This window comes from Leopardus geoffroyi, chromosome D3, assembly GCF_018350155.1.
Source record: "Leopardus geoffroyi isolate Oge1 chromosome D3, O.geoffroyi_Oge1_pat1.0, whole genome shotgun sequence".
NCBI lineage: Eukaryota > Metazoa > Chordata > Mammalia > Carnivora > Felidae > Leopardus > Leopardus geoffroyi.
In genome coordinates this window covers 23,243,773-23,261,176 of record NC_059339.1, presented here as the reverse complement: position 1 = coordinate 23,261,176, position 17,404 = coordinate 23,243,773, and the positions used below count along the sequence as shown (strand labels likewise).

General features: G+C 45.7%; 1 protein-coding gene across 2 annotated transcripts in view; it reads right to left on the bottom strand.

Annotated features, from left to right (window-relative positions):
* Positions 1–13,886, bottom strand: part of ASCC2 (activating signal cointegrator 1 complex subunit 2) — a 42,767-nt gene extending 28,881 nt beyond the window's left edge. The window contains exons 1-5 of one of the 2 annotated variants that reach the window (XM_045459318.1): positions 13,744–13,845; positions 9,073–9,170; positions 2,629–2,787; positions 2,089–2,259; positions 635–764 (exon numbers count right to left, since the gene is read on the bottom strand). In XM_045459318.1, coding sequence (XP_045315274.1) covers positions 635–764; positions 2,089–2,259; positions 2,629–2,787; positions 9,073–9,153 — 541 coding nt within the window. In that variant the 5' untranslated portion in view covers positions 9,154–9,170; positions 13,744–13,845. Of the gene's footprint in view, positions 1–634; positions 765–2,088; positions 2,260–2,628; positions 2,788–9,072; positions 9,171–13,743 lie in introns of both variants that reach the window. The other variant, XM_045459319.1, reaches the window with a different exon arrangement.
* Between the last annotated feature and the right edge of the window lie 3,518 nt (positions 13,887–17,404).

Below are 17,404 nucleotides of genomic sequence, written 5' to 3'. Positions count from 1 at the left end.
AAAGAGTCCTCTCTGAACTCTGTCTCCATCTATTCTCAGCAACAATACAAATCATGACATTTTGGGGGCAGCCCCATTATCCTTGAAGCAGGGAGGGACGAAGAGCAAGAGCTCGAGAGTCAGGCCTATGTGACATAAATCCCAGCTTGGCCACTTATTAGTCATGGCCTCTCAGGCAAGTCCCTTATTTTAACCTCCACTTCCTTGTCTGTAAATAATGGTGATTACAGTGTCACATCACAGGGCTGCCGTGAGGATCCATTAAGATCACTTAGGAGGAGCACTCAGCAGAGTGCTGGGCCCCCAGTGAGCACTCACATAGAGGTTAGCAATCACTGCTGTTCTACTCTCACCACCAAAGCAAACCTCCTCACTACTTCAGCTGTTTGGCATGTGGCCTAATACTAAGATCCTTAAGGGACCGTGCGATACAGTGTTGTCTCCACTCCCCCATGGCCACCTAGTTGCATCTTTCAGAGTTGACACACATATACCTGCAAGGTTGTACCCAAGCCCCATCCGCCACTACAGCTCTGAATCCCCCAGTGCTCATCTAGGTGCCACCTTTGGGATGTCTAGTTCGGCATGTGGGGGCCATCTCTGTGCAGCCCTCTAGGCCCTGTGCCTTACGTACCTATCATCTTCTGGAGCAATGGCGAGTTGCCTTTTCCAAAGAGCACGCAGAGATCCAGGATCTTTGGGATGTCAAACAGGAAGTTATTGTAGAGGATTTCTCCAAATGCAGAGGGGGAAATGAAGTGATCCTAAGGAACAGTACAGAGAGGGAGGATGAGAGACTGTCTGAAAGCATATCTTTGTGAAGTAACAGCAAACTCACAAGAAACAACAGGGGACTGGCTCATAAATGAAAGCCCGTACACTCTGTGGACATATCTGGGCCTTATATGTTGGCCTGGAGGTATAGCTATTCCTCATTTTAATGTAAAAAGAAGCAAAAATACACTATAAAAAGTTGGTTGGCATTCATTCTAAAATATTTATGGGTTGCAGCACCTGGTTGGCTCAGTAGAACATGTGACTCTTGATCTTGGGGTCATCAGTTTAAGCCCCACATTGGGCGTAGAGCTTACTTTAAACTAAAAATAAAATATTTACAGGTAAATTACCATGATGTTTGGAATTGCTTTAATATACTCAAGGAAAAGAAAATACTCCAATTAAAAAAAAAAAAAGAAAATTAAGGGGAAGAAAGAAAATAAGATTGGCAAAATATTGATAATTATGAAAGCTGGTGATGGGTATGTAGGGTTCATTACGCTTTTGTATATATTTGAAAATTTCTATACTACAAAGTTAAAAAAAAAAGCAAGATTCTATTGTAAAAATAAATGTACACACACACACACACACACACACACACACACACATACATCTAAAGGAAAAAAAATTCCCTGAAGGAATATGCACCTTAACGGTGGTTATTTTCAGGGAAAGGGATTTTCCTTTCTGTAATGTTTGAGTTGTTTAGAGACAGCATGATTTTTCAAATTGGAGGAATAAAAGTAAATGTTTTTAAAAAGCACATACAAGTGGGGGGCCTAGGTGGCTCAGTTGGTTAGGCGTCTGACTTTGGCTCAAGTCATGATCTCACAGTTTGTGAGTTCAAGCCCCACATTGGGCTCTGTGCTGACAGCCCAGAGCCTGGAGCTTGCTTCAGATTCTGTGTCTCCCTCTCTCTCTGTCCCTCCCCTGCTCGTACTCTGTCTCTCTCTGTCTCTCAACAATAAATGAATGTTAAAAAAAAAAAAAAAAAAAGCACATACAAGTTCCTTTAACAAATCAGGATCAATGTTTTCAATCCTCTGAAGCATAAAAAAAGGCAGTTACATGTCAACTGGCAAAGGGGCCTCGGCTTCCATTGATGAAAATACTTGATGTAATACAGACCCAGTGAATTTGCGGATAAGATGGGTGGCACAGATTTCTTCCCCAATGGTAGGAATAAAGGCGGAGGGGAGACAAAGAGGAAACGTGATACTTCCAGAGTCTTCCTTCCCAGGGGCGGGAGAGTCTGGCACAGAGCTGGCAGGTGGCAGGTGGCACCCCATCACGGGATCAGGGGCTTACTTTGGATTCCTTATGAGTGGACATGCGGAGGAAGGTGAGGAAAACACTTCGATGGAGCCGTTTCTGCATGTCAACAACCTCAGGGGCCGGGGCCACCCACTCGTCGAACTTTCGGGGGACATAGCGCAGATAGGAGTCCAGGCACTTCTGCAGGGTTTCATCGAAGATAACCTATGCCAGACGACAGATCAGAGCAAGGATTTGTCACTGAGGCCCAAGGGCTTGTGGGTGGACTGTGCAGGGGCTCGTGGCCTACCAGCCCTGGCCTAAGGCAAACACTCCAACCCCAAGGGACTAAGGAGGTATGAATGAGTCGAGGGCTAAACACAAGTTTCTAAAAATGACACGTTGGAAGGCGTTGTGTAAACATCATTAAGATTGTGATACAAGACAGAACAATCCAAACCACAATTTGCTGTTAAGGATCCAGTGTAAGAAGTAGAGAGAAAAGCATCTCCTAGGGGGAGAAAAACAACAACAGCAACCAACCAACGGCATGTCATGTGCTTTGTCTTAGTGTTAATTTTGATAGAATGTTACCTGGCACCAGAATTTATCGTGAGGCAAGGCCAGGAGCCAGTCGAGGTCATTGGCTACGAAGGTGGCGCGTTCCAGGTACTCCTCCACTAGGGCGGGAATGTTGTCTTTAGGGGGCGGTTTGTATAACACAAAATACCGGTCTGCCTTCTGCTCGGGGTGCTACGGATCCAAAAACCACGTGTTAACGTGGCAGAGGTTAGTCAGCGAGGGCCCATTTGCCAACCCACAGCAATGACAACACTTGGCTGTTCCAACCGGTGACCCTCCAAGGAGTTTTTAAGCATAAAGAACCAAGTGTCTCTAACAAAGGGGGCTTGGTTGCATCCAGGGAACACTAGGCAGGCATTCAAAACCATGTGTTTTGGAGGATATTTAATGACACGGGGAAAGGTCAAGGGAAGAGAAAGCAGGATATGAACCTATTTAATATAACCAGTTTGGGGATTTTTAAAGAAATATATATATTTACACAGGTTAAAAAAAGTGGCGGTGGAGTGGGGGAGTAACAACCCAAAGCTAATAGTGATTACCTTTGGTGGGGGGTAATTAGGACTTGAATATATTTTCCAATTTAAAAAACATACACGTGTATTACTTTTTAAGTTATTTTGTAATTACATGAGGGAGACACATATTTTCTTTCAAAAGTTACAACCCTGCCGAGAAGGAGAGTCTCCTGGGACAATACTCCCCGTGTCCCCGTGTCCTCCCAGGGGTGACCACTCACCATTCAGTAAGTGTCCTTGCAGACCTTTTCTAGGCTTTTAGGGGAAAATATACTCATAGAAGGTATTTCAGATCTGTTTTCATCTTTCTTACATAAACAGAATCATACTGTATGTATCATGCTGTATCCTTCTTAGAATCAGAGACAAAAAAAAAACCAAAACAAAACAACCTCGGGAATTTTTTTTCTTTTAAAGATGCTAATCCAGGAACACGGCAGGTCTCAGCTTAGAATTCATAAGTTCTTTCTTCCAACCCTTACCTTGCCATGAACAAACCTTACTTTGTTCACCTTAAAGAGATGAGCTCAGTTTTCTCCCCTGACTACATAAGGGCTGCTTTCTCCAGGGGAAGTGGTAATAGGAGGAAGGCTGGGCAACATCTCAGTGGTTATCAAACACAATCCACCCATTTCCAGGTCTGTCAGTCCCAGGGGGACAGGAAAATCATGACTGATTGGTCAGTTTTCTCAAGAACCCCCTATGTCTCCTACTGCCTGATGCAAGTCTTCAAATTGTGGTGTCTTTGAATCACACAAGGATTCCTTGGGGGCCAGCTATGAGAGAAGCCTTCAGAATCCCTCCCACTGAGGGAAATCAGAATTTAAGGGACACCTGAGTGACTCAGTTGGTTAAGCGTCCAACTTCAGCTCAGGTCACGATCTCATAGTTCATGGGTCTGTGAGTTCGAGCCCTGCTTTGGGCTCTCTGCTGTCAGCACAGAGCCTGCTTTGGATCTTCTGTCCCCCTCTCTCTCTGCCCTCTCCTGCTTGTTCTCTATTTCTCTCTCAAGATAAATAAAAACTTAAAAAAAAAAAAAAAAAAAGAAATCAGGATTTATATAGTGGGCTTCCAGGTGCAAATTTTTTGAAAAAGGAAATCCTGCTGACTGAAACAAGTTCAAAACGACTCTCCTCTAGGATCTAAATTCATCTCCTTGATTTCCAAGCTCTTCCCCTCCTCTATCTGTTGTCATTTCCTCTCTTAGGTCACTTTTTAGGCAGGGCTACTCATCACCCCCTACTCCTCTGACAGATGTGTGCGTGCACACACACCCTGAAATTCTACCTTCCTTGCGATCCTACAAACATTTACTGGCACACTGTTGTGTGTCATGTGCATGTTCATGTACAGGAAGAAAACATCCACGTGCTCACAGAGCCTATGCTCCAGAGGGGCAGATGCACATCTAAGCCATCAAGGGAGCACAAAACAGAGAAAGTGACAACTCAACCCTGGCAAAGATACCGTGGGAGTGCAAAAGGTACCTAGAGATACCTAGAGGACAGGGGACAACTGTACCTAGAGGACAAGGGACAACTTCCCAGAGCAGGCAGCATCTAAGCTGGGCCTCTGAAATTGAGAAAGATTTTTAGATGAGAAAAATGGTATTTTATGGAGGGATAAAAATGGGCCATGAAATAAAAGGGACCTAGAATGCACTGGGTGGTGGGAAATAGATTTGGAGGAAGAGAACACTGGAATGGTGCTAATAAAAGCCACCACCTGGGGCACCTGGGTGGCATCTGACTTCAACTCAGGTCATGATCTCAGGGTTTGTGAGTCTGAGCCCCACATTGGGCTCTATGTTGACAATGTGGAGCCTGCCTGGTATTCTCTCTCCCTCTCTCTGCCCTTCCCCAACTTGCACACATGCATAATCCTTCTCTCTCTCAAAATAAATTAATTAAAAAAAAAAAAACATAAAAAAAAAAAAAAGCCACCACTTAACAAGGACCTGCCCAATGCCGGGCTACTGAGTAGGTATGTCCCACAGCCTATTTCTTTTTTATCTACAACTACTTAAAAGGGAAATAGTATTCTCCCCATTTTACAGAGGAGGAAACAAAGAATCAGTAAGGTTCAGGAATTCTGCTAAGGTCACAGGGCTAAGGAGGCAACTGAGACAGGATCTGAAGCAAAGCTTATGCTGCTGATGGACTGAATGACCTACAGTACCCATGTGCCATCCTGGTCTCCCTCTTTATCCTTCTGAGCCCAGCTCTGACCTCATCTCCCCAACTCCCACCCCTATCTAGGTTAGGGATTCACCTGGGATCCCCTAACACCTGCCCTCTATGCTTCCCCAACCACAGCACCTGCTGAACTGTATCAAAAGTACTTCCAGATCAGTGGTTACTACAGATGGGGAGAGAAGAAAGAATGGATCACAGAAGGGCACAAAGAAACTTTTGCGAGTGGTAGAAATGTTCATTATCTTGATTACAATGATAGCTTTGTGGGTATATACTAGTGTCAACACCAACCAAATTGTATACTTTAAATTATGTGCAGCTTAGGGGTGCCTCGGTGGCTCAGTCGGTTAAGTTTCCGACTTCAGCTCAGGTCCTGCTCTCACGGCTTGTGGGTTTGAGCTCCGTGTCGGGCTCTGTGCTAACAGCTCAGAGCCTGGAACCTGCTTCGGATTCTGTGTTTCCCTCTTTCTCTGCCTCTCCTCCGCTTACACTCTCTCTCAAAAATAAATAAACATTAAATATGTGCAGTTTAGTGTCCTTCAATGACACCCTAATAAGGTTACATAAAAAGGGAGGGCCTGCCTTCTCTGTCTCCCCCACTAACCTGTAGGTCTCCAGAAGCCATCTGGGCTTTGCTCACCACAGCATTCCCAGTCCCTAGAATAGTGTCTGGCATTGAGCCAACTCTCCATATATATTTACTGGCTGGCTGAAGAATGAAGGTGTGTAATGAAGGACCAGATCCCACCAAGTTCTTTGAAGGACCCTGAATGCCAAATTCAAGAGTGGGGACTTTATTCTGTAGGTAACAGGAGCCACGGGAGATTTCAGGGCAGAGAGCAGCAGGCTCCAGCTGTATCTTCCACCCTTCAAGCCTGGCCCAGGTCCCACTTGCTCTGTGAAGCTTTCTGGACATTCCCTGCCCATCAAACTTCTGTTCTGCTTATCTTGATAAGAAACTATTTTATACATCTCTCCAAATGTTCCCCTACGTGAGTCCTGTCTTCCTCAAGGGGCTCAATCACTCATTTGGGCCCAAGACTTTATCTCTTTTGGATTTTCAAGAGCACCAAGTGTGTGCTGTGTGCGCAGTTAGCTACTCAATAAACATTAGCTCCACCCATCACCCTGCAAAGGCAGTGTGGTGGCTACCCCTTGGCTAGAGATCTCCTTGTCCTAAGTTGGGACTAAAGAGACAAATATACAGGGACGCCTGGCTGGCTCAGTCAGTTAAGCGTCCAACTCTTGGTTTCGACTCAGGTGATGATCTCACAGTTTGTGGGATCGAGCCTCGGGGTGGGCTCCGCGCTGATGACACACAGCCTGCTTAGGATTCTCTCTCTCCCTCTCTTTCTGCCTCTCCCCCACTTGTGCTCTCACTCTCTCTCAAAATACACTTAAAAAAAAAGAGAGACAAATACACAGTGGGTAAATATCCTTCAGCATGGTCAATAAGACCACTCCTTGATCAGGCGGCTGTCTCCCCTCAGCTCATCCTTCTTCCCACTCTACTTCCCATTCGAAGCTTCTGCCACTTGTCACTGTTGTCATCATCACCATTATTGAGTGCTTACTATGTTCTGGTCACATGGCCAAGTATGTGTGAGATTTAACACAAAGCTTGTGCGCCTTAACTCAATGATACTGCTTACATCCGAGTCACTGGTGGTTGGTATAGGAGTCAGGCTCTCTCAAGACTCCGGGACAGTAAGTATACTTGGGTCCTCCTGCCGGGTTCATCCTTCTCCCACTGCTCTGCCCAGCTAGTGCTTATTCCCCCTTCAATACTTGGTTCAGAATCCCCTTCTTTCAGGAAGCCTTCCCTAGCTGTGCATGCCCCCCCAGCACCACTCCCAAGACCTCCCTGCCCTACAGTCCTTCAGTCTGGATCAGTGGCTTGGGTTCTGCATCCACATAGCCACCTGGACTTCTATCACAACCCTGATCACACTATAGAGAAACTACTGGACTCCTTTGCTCTTAGTCCACACACCCCTCAAGGCCAGGAACCATGTCTATTTTCTCTGTAGCTCCAGCATCTGGCACAAAGCCTGTCTGGAGTTCTTGACTCATTTACTGAATGTTTCCTGAGAGAAATGCACCTGGCACTGGGAAACCAGAATGAAGGGAAGGGACTAGGTCCCTGTTCTCATGGAGCCCACAGCCTAGTGACCCAGGTATTAAGTACATGGGGAAGGACTGAGATGGAAAATCAGAGTCAACTACTTAAGAAGTCAGTCTCCACCAGCCCAACAGAACTCTGTGTGTGTGTGTGTGTGTTTAATGTTTCCTTAAATTTATTATTGAGAGAGAGAGAGAGAGCGTGCATGCGCGCACAAGCGGGGAAGTGCAGAGAGGAAGACTGAGAATCTCAAGCAGCTCCGCGTTGTCAGCACAGAGCCCAATATGGGGCTCAAACTCACATACCGTGAGATCATGACCTGAGCCGAAATCAAGAGTCGGACACTTAACCAACTGAGCCACCCAAGTGCCCCAGAACTTTCTGTGTTAATGGAACTGTTCTATACCTGTGCTAACAAATACAGTAGGCATTTACCACATGGGCTATTTTAATTTAAATTAACTAAAATTAAATAAAAAATGCAGTTCTTCAAATTATCCACATTTCAAGTGTGCAATCCCTATATGTGGCGAATGACTATTGCACTGTGGCTACCATACTAGGCAGAACAGTTCCAGATTTTCTGATAAACACCCTCCTCACATAAAAAGGTTATGAAAACAAACCCACAGGCTTTATAGCAGAAAGTTTAAGGGTATGAGAGTCAGTCTAGCTGGGCTCCCATCCTGGCTCCCCTAACTTCCTAGTTCTGTGACCCTGAACTTTCAGTTTCCTCATCTGTAAAATGGGGACAATCAAAATACCTACTCACAGGGCCATGGTACAGCTTAAACGAGATAATCCAAGTGAAGTGTTTAGAAAGATTTGGCCCAGAGAAAGTGCTCTACAAATGTTAAGTCATATTACTAAAGAGTAGTTAGGAAATAATAAGAAGCCATCCAGAAAGCAGGAAATAAAATACCAAGCTCTTGTTTCCCACGACTTTACTCAAACCCCCCTAGAAAATACTTCCTCAATACTTGAGCTTGTTCAAGGAAGCTCACATTCTTGGGAAAACAGTAAGTGGGTACAGGGACTCTAGTCCCCACGTCTGTCTCCTTCAGCAGCCTGGCACCTCTCCGCAGCCCATATCTCACTCTGCAGCTCACAGCCTCCTTATTTTTCAGTCTCCTAAGCCCTGCAGAGTTGGTATGTGGCAGGTGGCGCTTAGCCCATTGCAATAAAAGACAGCCTGACCTCTGAAACTGGTGTTGCCCCTGAAGTGTGGATAATAGGTGAGACAGCTCTGAAAAAGGCCTACCTGAAACCTGAACACTTCCCGCAGGGTCAAATCCCCAAACCAGACTTTGGGCTAGATCTTTTTTCTAGGCCAGCTCAGGTTGAGTCAGAACTGCCATCAGACTCTGATTCAAAATGAAATGCTTTGGAGGAAAGGTGTGGGGTGGCAACATGGAAAATACTACTCAAATTTAAGCTGCTGCTCAGAAAGGAAACTTCTGCACCGGGTCTGGAAGGATCTAGTAGTGTCCCAGCTACTGAATTACTATTGACTGTGGCCCTCGGGTCATTCTTGGAACAGATAAAGGAGGAATTTGCTTTTTGCTTCTGAAATTGCAAGAATGATAATATCAGGCTGAACAGCCTCAAGGTACCGGCTCACCAGCGCTGGTGAAGTCCTCAGTTTTCCTGTCTTCAGGTCCGTGTGGGTGATGTGGAGTTGGTCCAAGGGCAGAGATGGCATTGTGCTGTGTGACCCTCCTGTAAGGAATATGGATGGGAAGAAGAGAGCAGACACATAGGCTCCTGGTGGAAGCAGCCTGCTCTGGAACTGATCTCAGAACCAGGAGAGAGGCTTCACCCTCTGGCCTCAGGAGGCTCCTGACTTAGTCCCTGAAGACCCAGTTCCTGTACCTACTAATTCAGACAGAGGTGACTTTTCTGCCTAATGCTGGAGTTCTCGACTGAGGAGGAAAACACTCCCCAAGTGACTTCTGATATATTCCCACTGACTTTGTGTTGTATCGGCTAAAAGTACATTATTTTGGGGGGCACCCGGGTGGCTCAGTTGGATAAGCGTCCGACTTCGGCTCAGGTCATAGATCTCACAGTTCATGGGTTCAAGCCCCACATAGGGCTCTGTGCTGACAGCTCAGAGCCTGGAACCTGCTTCAGATTCTGTGTCTCCCTCTCTCTCTGCCCCTCCCCTGCTCATGCTCTGTCTCTTCTCAAAAATGAATAAACGTGAAAAAAAAAAGTACATAGATTATTTTCATTATAGCTCCAACTCTGTGGTCCCTCTGAGCTCTGTGAAGACAGTGCCTGGGCTCTCCTTCTCTTGCTATCTTTTCTGTGACAGGCCTGATACAGAGTTGGTCTCATCAAATATTTGACTCGTCAAATGAGTGACTGAATATGAGGACACTTTTCTTAAGAATTCTAACCAGATTGGCAGTCTTTTGAGGGAATGGAGTCATGAGCCTTTCCTCACTCACTTATAGAGAGTTTTAATATTTTACAACCTCCTTAGGCTTCAAGGAAAAAGGACATGGATGAACAGAAGGACCAGAGAGGACAACAGAATTCACAGAAACCTGCCAGTGTGAGCTCTTTTCTGCAGAGGCCCAAACCCACCTCAGAGTCAGTGAGTGACAGACATCATGTCTCTTGTCTTCCCATCCAATGTTCTGTCCATAATTCTACTTGGCCTGACCCACAGAAGGGACATGCATATTGGCTGAATCATGGAATGGAAGTGAATCGGGCCCCTAATTCACTAATGGAAGACATGCCATAAAAGGCCAGCACAGTCTCAATGACAACATAAAGCCATATTGAGCCTGGGATGAGGAAACCATCTGTCACCTCCTGAGAACCTCACAGATGAGGTGAGGGGCTCAGTCAGCTATGAGTTACAGGGAGGCCCGTATCTCAGATATCAGGCCAGGCCCTGGTGTTATGAAGACAGACTGATAATGCAGGGTCTCTGCCCCACAGGAGCTTATAGTCCAATAATTACAATGATAATGGCAGCAGGAGCATCAGCAACATGCTTATCATATGCTGGTGCTTTTCCTAGGCCTTTTCTCAGCATTAACATGCTTGGCATATATTAATGCTCATGACAACTCTAAGGTTGAGTCTATTTTTATCCCCATTTCATCAATATGGAAACAGAGGCTCAGAGAAGATGAGAAACTTTCCCTAGGACTCAGTAGTTGGTGAAGCTGGCTGGCTCTTAACCATTAGCTGTACTGAGTCTAGTGATAGTGTAGCTGAACTTGGGTGTTGCTGTCAGGAAAGCATTTCTAGGGAGCCTAAAGGATCAGGAGAGCCTGAATTGAGTCTTGATAGTGGCGATTAGCCAGGAAGAAGGGTGCTCCAGGTAGAGGATACAGCAAGAGCAAAGGTAAGAAGGTAGGAAGCAGCTTGGTACATAAAGGATCTTAGTTCATGGGCTGTTTTAAAGACTGTGAAGATACCCATTATAAAAGGATGTAAAAGAGAGAGGACCACTCTGTCTAGTCCTCAAGGCTTATTCCAGGTCTAGAATCTCAGTGGGTCAGACATGTCATCCCTGCACACATGAGGTGGCCTCAAAATAATCAAGGTGAAGTAATGAAAGGGGCTTGGGTAAGTTTTCACCTTTCAGCTTTGCAAAACATTGATAATGTACACATGTTGTATGTACATTATTTTTTTTTAATTTTTAATGTTTATTTTTGAGAGAGAGAGACAGAGTATGAGTGGGAGAGGGGCAGAGAGAGAGAGGGAGACACAGAATCAGAAGCAGGATCTAGGCTCTGAGCTGTCTGCATACAGCCTGATGTGGGGCTCGAACTCACGAACCATGAGATCAGGACCTGAGCCGAAGTTGGACGTTTAACTGACTGAGCCACCCAGGCGCCTGCACATACATCATTTTTAATTAAGTTACTATCTTACTAGCCTCTCACAACAACCCAGTTAAGCACAACAAGGATTATTATGCTCAGATGTCCAAAGAGGGACTTCGATTTGCTCAAGGCAGATACATTAGTGGCCAAGTTGAAACTGAAGCCCAGACCTTCTGCTTTAGCACCTGGGTCTCCTGTGCTGAACATACTAAAAATATTTATTTCCTAACCCCCTACTGATGCTGGGAGGGCAGCTGGGAACACCAGGGGTCTGCTCACCAGTGCAGAATCTAAATGACTCACAGGCCCTGTTCTTTCCATATTCACATTCCAAAGACGGTTGTGGGAGTGTCCAGTGTAGGGACCTAGGTTGGGGAAAGAGCCATAGTAGGTGGTGGCTCTTTGTCCTTTAAATTCTAAGCCACAGAGACCAGGCCTAGATGGGTAGAGACAGCTACCTGATTTCAGAAGAAATCCACTCGTACAAGCCAGTGCCTGTAAAGGTGGTTCAGACCCAGGCTGCTGTGGTGGTTAAAAGAGAGCTTTATAGTTCTGCAGCCTGGGTTCATATCCTGGCTCCACCTTTTCCTACCCATGTTTGAGACCTTGAGACAGTTCCTTAAACTCTCTAAGCCTTGATTTCCTCACCTGTAAAATTGAGATGTGAGAAGAATCGATGGTAAGTGTTCAACACAGTATTTGGCACATAATAAGCACTCAGTAAGGTTTGCTTGTGATTACAAGTCCCAACCATAGACAGAACGCTTGGGACTTCCTCATTTACTCACCAAACATTGACTGAATACATTCTGGGTCCTAGGCATATAAATGATTATTCAGTGTGATCAGAGCTGTAATAGGAAATATCCAAAACAAGCACAGCAGAGAAAGGGAAGATGACCCATAACTGGTTGTTGAAAGATAGGAAGGAAAGATGGGAAGGAAGAACATTCCAAGCAAAGAGCAAGTGTGAACAAAGACTCAGAAACCAGTGGCTTTGAAGGAAGAGGGAAACATTTGGCATGGCTGAAAACACAAGGTCAGGAAGGGGATGACAGAAGTAGAGATGAGGTTGGAAAGGAAAGGTGAAGACATTTTACAAAGAGCCTCCAGGGCTCCTGGGTGGCTCAGTTGGTTAAGCCTTCAACTCTTGATTTCAGCTCAGGTCACGATCTCCCAGTTCATGAGATGAAGCCCCAAGTCAAGCTCTGTGCTGACAGCGCAGAGCCTGCTTGGGATTGTCTTTCCTTCTTTCTCTACCCCTCCCCTGATTGTGCTCGTTCTCTCTCTCTCTCTCTCCGTTTCTCTCTCTCTCTCAAAAAAGAGAGCCTCCAATGCTATGCTAAAGATTTTGGTCTTTCATCTGAAGGCAGTGAGGAGTCATTTAAGTAGAGAAGAGATATAATCAGAAAGAAAAGACAATAACCTGGTGGCAGAGAGACTGCCTATGAACCCTTGGAGAGCAAAGACCATATTAATGATTAATGATTAGTCATTTGTGATCACCTACTATGTGCCAAGCATTGAAGCCTGGCAAATACCAAGGTGGACAAATAATAGACTTGGTCCTGCCCTTCATAGACCTTACAGTCTTTATGGGAAAGACAGATATGAATTGAATAGCCATACAAACTAGTTATACCATGATGTATGCTATGTAGGTCAGGCCCCTGGGGCTGTGACAGCATTTAACAGTGAGAACAATTGAGGGAGGGAGCATGTCAAGGAAGATTTGAGTTTCATCTAAAGTATGGGTAGAAATTAACTAGGCAAAGACTAGACTGTAAGTTCCAAAAAGGCTCTAAGTTCCATCTGTGCCCACCAGTGCATCCTTCATGCCAAGCAGGGCAGCAGAAGCCAAAACTTAGAAAAAGGCTTTCTATAGAAGGTGAGCTTGGTGCAAGCACCAACTACAATAAGGCCTGAGAGCATTGCCAGGGCTACTGCTGCCTCAGTTTCTCTGTCTGTCATCACCCTTCTGGTCTCAATTCAATATTACTTTCCTCAGAGATGTTCGCAGACAACCTGACCTAAAGTATTCACTCCGCAGTTACTGGCATATCTTTCATTATCTTGTGCCTTTATTTGTCGCTGTCTCCTGCCACTTGTTTGTCTTGCTGTTTGTATCCCCAGCGCCTAGATCTGTGCAGGAGGCGCTAGACATGTATTTGTTAACGAATGAATGAACTCTAAGGAAACTGAAACCCAGAGTGAGAGTAGGAGGCCTGTGACTCGTCCAAGGTCACTCTGGGGCTGAGTCTCGAACCCGAGACTCACGGCTCTGGCGGCCTGGCCTCAGGGGCGACTCACGGCCCCTGGGGCAGCGTCAGTCCCGACCCCGCCAGGCAGGCGGAGAGGCCAGCGGCCGCCGGGGGCATGGCCGCGACTCCTCCCAGACCGGATGCCCCCTATTCGGCAGGGCCCAGCCACGCACTCACCTCGGCGGCTCCACTACCGGCGCTGTGCCGCCCCCGCCGCCGCCGCCGCCGTCCACAGTGACAGCTCCCAGTGCGCCGACACTTCCGGGGTCAAACGGCGATTCCGCAGGCGCAGACAGGAAGCCTCGGCCCCGCCCCCGCCCCCAGTGCTAACTGCCTTAGAGAAGCCGGACCCGTGGTCACGCCCCCAGCCTTAAGACTCCGCCCCCACAAGGAACAGGCCCGACTGTAACCACGCGCCCTGCCCCCTCTTCTCTCCCTAGAGGTTCAACCTGTTGGAAAGTATTGTACCTGGCTTTACAGAATCTCAGGTTTCCACCTCCCTCCTAACCTTCTCAGTCATTGTTTTACAAATTTAGTCCAAAAGAGTAGTTTTAACAAGTCAAAAGCATTAACATGGTGTTGAGCAGAAAAAAGCGAAGTGGTACAGACTCAAATTTTGTTGATAGGAACTTCTAGGACAGGCAAAATTAGTGAGTGGTGATGGGTTTAGGATGGTGGTTATCTCTGGGGCTCATGACTGGAAGGGGCCACAAGTGAGACTGGGGACATTCAGTAGATGTGTTCAATTTGGAAAAGTCATCAAATTGTACACCTATGAGTTGTGCACTTTCCTGTGTGTGTGCAATGCAAAAAGGTTTTTTGTTTTTGTTTTTGTTTTTGTTTCAAATCAGGAAGACTGCATAGAGCTATCTTAAAAGCAAAAGGCAAAATTTCCACAGAATGTCTTAGGTGGTATAGGGTTGGTGTTCTCAAACCTGGCTATGCATCAGAGTCATCATAGAAAGCTAGTTAAAAATACACAACCCAAGGGGCACCTGGGTGGCTCAGTCTGTTAAGTGACCAGCTTCGGATGAAGTCATGATGTCACGGTTCCTGAGTTGGAGCCCCACATTGGGCTCTCTGTTGTCAGCACAGAGCCCACTTCAGATCTTCTGTACCCCTCTCTCTTTCTGCCCCTCCCCCGCTGGTTCTATCTCTCTCTTTCTCAAAAATAAATAAACAAAAAAAATTACACAACCTGGCCTTAATCTCAGTGCCTGGCACACAGTAAGGATTCAAAAACCACCATTATCATGAGAGTGTTATGGAATCCCCTAATGGAACACACAGCCCAGCCCTGTGAGTCATGAAATATTATCCAGCACCCTCCTAGTGCCAGGCCTTGCTGTCTGCACTGGGGTTATAGGGAACAACAAGCCCAGTACCTGTCCCGAAGAAGCTTACAAGGTAGGGGGTGGCAAGAAAACCAAAAGCTATAAGGATTTGTGATGAATTCAGGGTGCTAAGGAAGTAGGGAAGATGGGCTCTGAACCAGAAATGGGATGGGAGGGATTGGATACTATATTAGTTATGTATTGCTGCCTAACAAATTACTACCGACTTTGCAGCTTATAACAACACACATTTATGATCTCCTATTTACTATGGGCCAGGAATCTGGACACAGCTTAGCTGGCTCCTCTGCATCAGGGTCTTCCACAAGGCTGCAAGGAAAGGGTCAGCCAGGGCTGGAGTCTCATCTGAAGGGTCAACTGAAGAAGGATCTCCTTCCAAATTCATGTGGCTGTTGCCCAAATTCAGTTCCTTGGTTGTTGTACTGAAAGTCTCAGTTCCTAGCTGGATTTTGGCCAGAGGCTACCCCCCAGTTCCTTAACACATGGGCTTCTCCAATGCAGCAGCCTGCTTCATCAAAGCATGTAAGCTAACAAGGCAATAGGGAGAATCTGCTAACAAGACAGAAGTCACAGTCTCATGTATCTTAATCAGGAAAGTGGCACCGTAGCACCTTTGCCGTGTTCTATTTTTTAGAAGCAAGTCAAGGTCCTGCCCACACTGTGAGAAGGGAATTACATAAGGGAATAAATACCAGGAGGTGGGAACCATTAGGGGTCACCTGAGAGCCTGCCTGTCACAGATGCTTAAAGGACACACATCAACTCCAGGTCTTCAGGAAGAGGAAGCGGAGGTGCAGTGAGGTAAAGCTTGGTTTATCCCATGTAGCAATGACTACATTCACCAGGCCTTTACTCCATCACAGGCACTGGACTAAGTATTATCTGTTGACTCTTTATATGAATTATGAGGGGTGTCTGACTGGCTTAGTTGGTAGAGCATGCAACTCTTGATCTTGGGGTTGTAAGTTTGAGCTCCATGTTGGGTGTAGAGATTACTTAAAAATAAAACCTTCACACACACACAAAAAGAATTGTAAGCGGTAGTAATTATTATTATCCCATTTTACAGAGAGGTTTAGAGACCAAACCAGGGTCACAGAGCTTATAAGTTGATGGGGTGGGGATTTGAACCCAGCTTTGTCTAGCTCCAGAGCTTGCCCTCATAACCTCCCTTCCAAGGGCTGGCCTAAGTTCTGTGAAACAAGTTTGAGGGTCTCAAGTCCAGGAAAAATTCTGTGGCCAAATATTGCAAGCTGTGTCAAAACAATGGGTGCTTCCTTTAATTGCTGTCATTTTTCGGGCAAAGCTAATCATCTACTGATATGGATGTGTCACCAGCCTGACTCCAGGAACTCAGGAAATTTCTAGTAGAAGCTTTTACTTTACTGTCAATCTTAGCTTTTAAGAACTAAACTCCTAGAGGCTTCTGCCTAGCTTTCAACCTTACTTTTTAAAAATAAACTAACGAACTGTTGTAACAGAAAAAGAAGCATTTGTGGAAGATCCCTGTACAGATGAGTCAGAAAGTGCCAGAAGTAACCAACAGTTACCTCAACCTCATTGTAATGTTCAAATCTCCTTCTGAACATTCATCCCAAGCCCCATCAAAGGAGCCTGCCTTCCCTTTTTCAAAGAGTCAGGGCTTTGGAAATTATTCCCCATAATCTCCTTATTTGTACAAATAAAGATTACTCATGTGGCAACTCCATCTGATGTAGTCTCTTTCTATAAATCACCAAGGGCAGACCCACTTTGGTCTGGTAACAGAGGGGCAGAAAAGGTGCCAGAAACTCCCTGGATTTTTTCCCTCTGGCACCACACACGTTGGGCACACAGGATATATAATCTGTATCTTGGTGATTGGTCGGATGGAAATCATTTGTAGAAGCCTTTGGCACAGAGAAAGCTTAAAATAAGACTTCTGGCAAAAATGTATGGATGCGTTTCATCTTTCCTTATGGGTGTTAATATCACTAAGATTTTGGAGCTAAATAACAGAACTGTAAAAAGACAAATCATCCAAGAAGACACCTAACTTCTCCAAATGTGTCACAGTCTTCTCATCTGTTAAAAGGGGTCGTTTGGGCACCTAGCTGGTTTAGTCGGTGGAACACGTGGCTCTTGATCTCGGGGCTGTAGGTTTAAGTACCATGTTAGGTGTGGAGATTACTTAAAAATAAAATCTTAAAAAAGGGGGGGGGGTCATTAATGCTCACTTCTTGATCATCAGGAGGTTTAATGAAATAGTATAGACAATGCCAGGCACATGATAGGAAGGAGAGGAAGGAAGGAAGGCAGGCAGGCAGGCAGGCAGGCAGGCAGGCAGGAAGGAAGGAAGGAAGATTCCCTATCAGTTAGAGTGTTAACCCTTATATTTCCTTTACCTTTGTTTTCTCTTCTTTGCCTAAAGAGATTAATAAGGAATCTGAGCTTCCAAAGGAGACATCTTTGTCTAAGCTAACATATGTCCAATTGAAATTAAA